Source organism: Podarcis vaucheri, assembly GCF_965113315.1.
Source record: "Podarcis vaucheri genome assembly, chromosome: 13".
NCBI lineage: Eukaryota > Metazoa > Chordata > Lepidosauria > Squamata > Lacertidae > Podarcis > Podarcis vaucheri.
In genome coordinates, this window is record NC_138751.1 from 897,086 (window position 1) to 899,592 (window position 2,507).

The window sequence follows — 2,507 nt, forward strand, 5'->3', positions numbered from 1 at the left end:
CCCCAGGCAGGGGCTGGGGGCACCCCTTGACCCCCCTCCCCCTGCAGGCCCCCTCCCCCTGTGCAAGCAGCCTCCCTCCCCGCCTTCATCTCAGAGCGGCCCCCCCCCCAAAAGCTGCTTGGCTGCCCCTGGCAGGAGAGGTCAAAGGGCAACGGCCTCCGTTTGACCTCTGCAGAAGCCAGGTCTGGCAGCAGGTTCCCGGGAGGAAGTGTCAATCAACCTGCGGGCAGCAAAGGTCAAAGGGCGGCGGGGGGGGGCTTGTTTCCTCCAAGGCAGGGAGCCCCCATAGTCGCGCTGGGGGGTCTTCTGCGTTTCATGGCATTGTAGCGCGGGGACCCCAAGGGACATCTAGTCCAGCCCCCTTTTGCTTGTGGGTCTGGGCCCACCAATTGCATATGGTTTTTTTGCTGGGGGGGGGGCAGCTGGTTGGTTGCTAGGGCAGCAGTGGCATTCTTCCTTTTTTTGGAGGGGGGCAGCTGTATGTGTTGGGAGACACATTCTTTTCCAGTGTCGCCGGAAAATTTTTTGGCGAGATGACCCAACCCCCCCCCCCCAGCTGGCAGGGCCTCTTCCTCCTCTTCCGCTGGGCTTTCATTTCCTGTAATTCGCCCCCCCCCCACCAAACCACCTTGTGGGGCACATTCTTCTTGCCTGCAGGCATTTTTAAACTCCCCCCCCTTCCAAAACTGCAAAGCCAATAAGGAGCCCGTGGGGTCCTTGCTTCAAGGTCCTTTTATTACAGAATTGCAAAATGCACAGCAGAGCCACCAGGAGTGGCAAGGGGGGGGGTTTGCCCTGTTTCAAGCAATGCCCCCCCCGACCCCCAGGGCAACCCCCTCCCCGATTCCCTAACAGAAAAATATATATTATATATTTATAGAAGATATGTACAAATTATATATATATACAGAGAATAGAAAAAATAGTCCTGCAAATGCCCCCCCCCCCCAAAAAAACATGGTTTATACAGTACATGATTCGGTAGCAGAAGGGTGGGGGGTGTGATAAGAGACCCCTTTCAGTCCATCTTGGTACACAGTTCTTGCTGGGGGGGCATCCTTGTCCCAGTGAAGTCAGGGAATAACACTTCTGGGCCCCCCCCCAATGCTAAGTCACTCCTGGGCTTCCCGTCCTGAGAAACTCCAAGGGTGCCCCCCACTTTGTGTGGGGATGTTGGGGGGAAGTTTAAAGAAGACTCCCTTATTTCCTGCTGGAGGGTATCTCCCCCCCCCCACAACAAAGACCAGCTCCGAGCACAGCCTGATGTGACCCCCCCAACACAAGGAATGGAGCTGGAGTGCCCTTTGCCGTCGCCTGGGGGGGGGTCAGCTATGGGGCTGGTGGTGTGCGGGGGACCCCCGCCACAAAGAGCTTTTTCGGGGGGGAGTCGATGTCCAGTCCGCCTGCAATGAGAAGCAGAGATGGGGGTGAGGGGTAGAGAATCAGTATTGTGCCCCCCCCGTAACAGCCCCCTCCCAGGTACCCCCCCATTTTGCTCACGCTCTTGGAGCCCCCCACAAATGAGACTGGGCCCCCCCACGACACTCCCCCTTTCTTTTTCTACCTTTCCTCTTCAGGCTTTCCAGCGTTGGGGGGGTCCTTGGGGAGGAGGGGAGCCTGGAAGAGGGAAGCAGATGGGGGGGGGGAAAGGTCATGTCAGTTCCCCTGCTCTAGCAGAGGTGGGACCCCCAGGGTCATCCATCCCAACCCCCTGCAATCCTCCCCCTCCGACCCACCTCTGGAGATGCCAGGCGTGGGGGGTCACAGCACTGGGGGGGCTGGAAAACTGGGGGGGGGAGAGAGGGAAACAATTAGGGGGGCCCTGCCCCGCCCTGAGACCCCCCTCCCTCCCTCCCTCCCTCCCTCCCCGGGTCTCCTCTGCGCCCCACACTCACCCCATAGCTGGTCCCCGGGCCGGGGCTGCCGCCGTGGAGGCCGCCGGGGGGCGCCCTGCAAAGGCAGGACAAGCTGAAGCCGGAGCTGCGGGGCCAGGCGCCCCCCCCATTTTGCACCCCCTAAAAGAAAAGCCTCACCTGCTGCTGGGGGCCCCCCATACTCTGGGGGGCGTCTCGCTCATGGCCTCAACCTGGCAAGAGAAAAGGGGAAAGGGCAATGAGCTTTCATGGGGGGGGGGCCCACATGCACAGCCCCCCCTTGCAATGCGGCTATGGGGGGGGCGCTCACCCCCAGCCCGCTGTCCAGGCAGACGCTGCTGCGGCGGCTCCGGGGGGGCCCGGCCGGCTCCTCCTTCCGCGGGGGGGTCCTGCAAGGAAGGAAAGAAAGGCGGGGGGGGTGAGTTGCGTCACGGGCTGCGCCGGGACCCCCCTCCTGCCCCCCCCGGCCGCGGACCCCCCCCCTCTCCTACCCGCAGGACCCCGGCAGGAGGGGGGCGCTGTTGGACCTCCGCAGGGCCCCCCCCGCCCCGCTGGCCTCCACTTCCATGCGCTCCATGGGGGGCCCCCCAGCCCGACGCCTCGCATCCCAGCCCCCCCGCAGGAAGAGGCGGC

The 2,507-nt window shown here is 62.9% G+C and overlaps 1 protein-coding gene across 1 annotated transcript; it reads right to left on the reverse strand.

The window, feature by feature from the left end:
• Positions 1-714: 714 nt before the first annotated feature.
• Positions 715-2,507, reverse strand: LOC309516940 (uncharacterized protein). The gene is made up of 7 exons (XM_082195883.1): positions 2,366-2,507; positions 2,185-2,263; positions 2,034-2,086; positions 1,896-1,950; positions 1,737-1,786; positions 1,565-1,617; positions 715-1,403 (listed from the first exon to the last, which is right to left on the reverse strand). Exons 1-7 carry the CDS (start codon positions 2,449-2,451, stop codon positions 1,330-1,332), a joined length of 450 nt encoding a protein of 149 aa, XP_082052009.1. The 5' UTR covers positions 2,452-2,507; the 3' UTR covers positions 715-1,329.

Bases quoted from the DNA above. Each gene is read 5' to 3' on its own strand.
- LOC309516940 (XM_082195883.1), bottom strand. From the start codon at position 2,451: ATGGAGCGCATGGAAGTGGAGGCCAGCGGGGCGGGGGGGGCCCTGCGG. The intron at 1,951-2,033 runs GTGAGGCTTTTC...CTGCCTTTGCAG, and splicing joins TGGGGGGCCCCCAGCAGCAG to GGCGCCCCCCGGCGGCCTCC. The intron at 1,404-1,564 runs GTAGAAAAAGAA...TTCTCATTGCAG, and splicing joins GGAAAGCCTGAAGAGGAAAG to GCGGACTGGACATCGACTCC.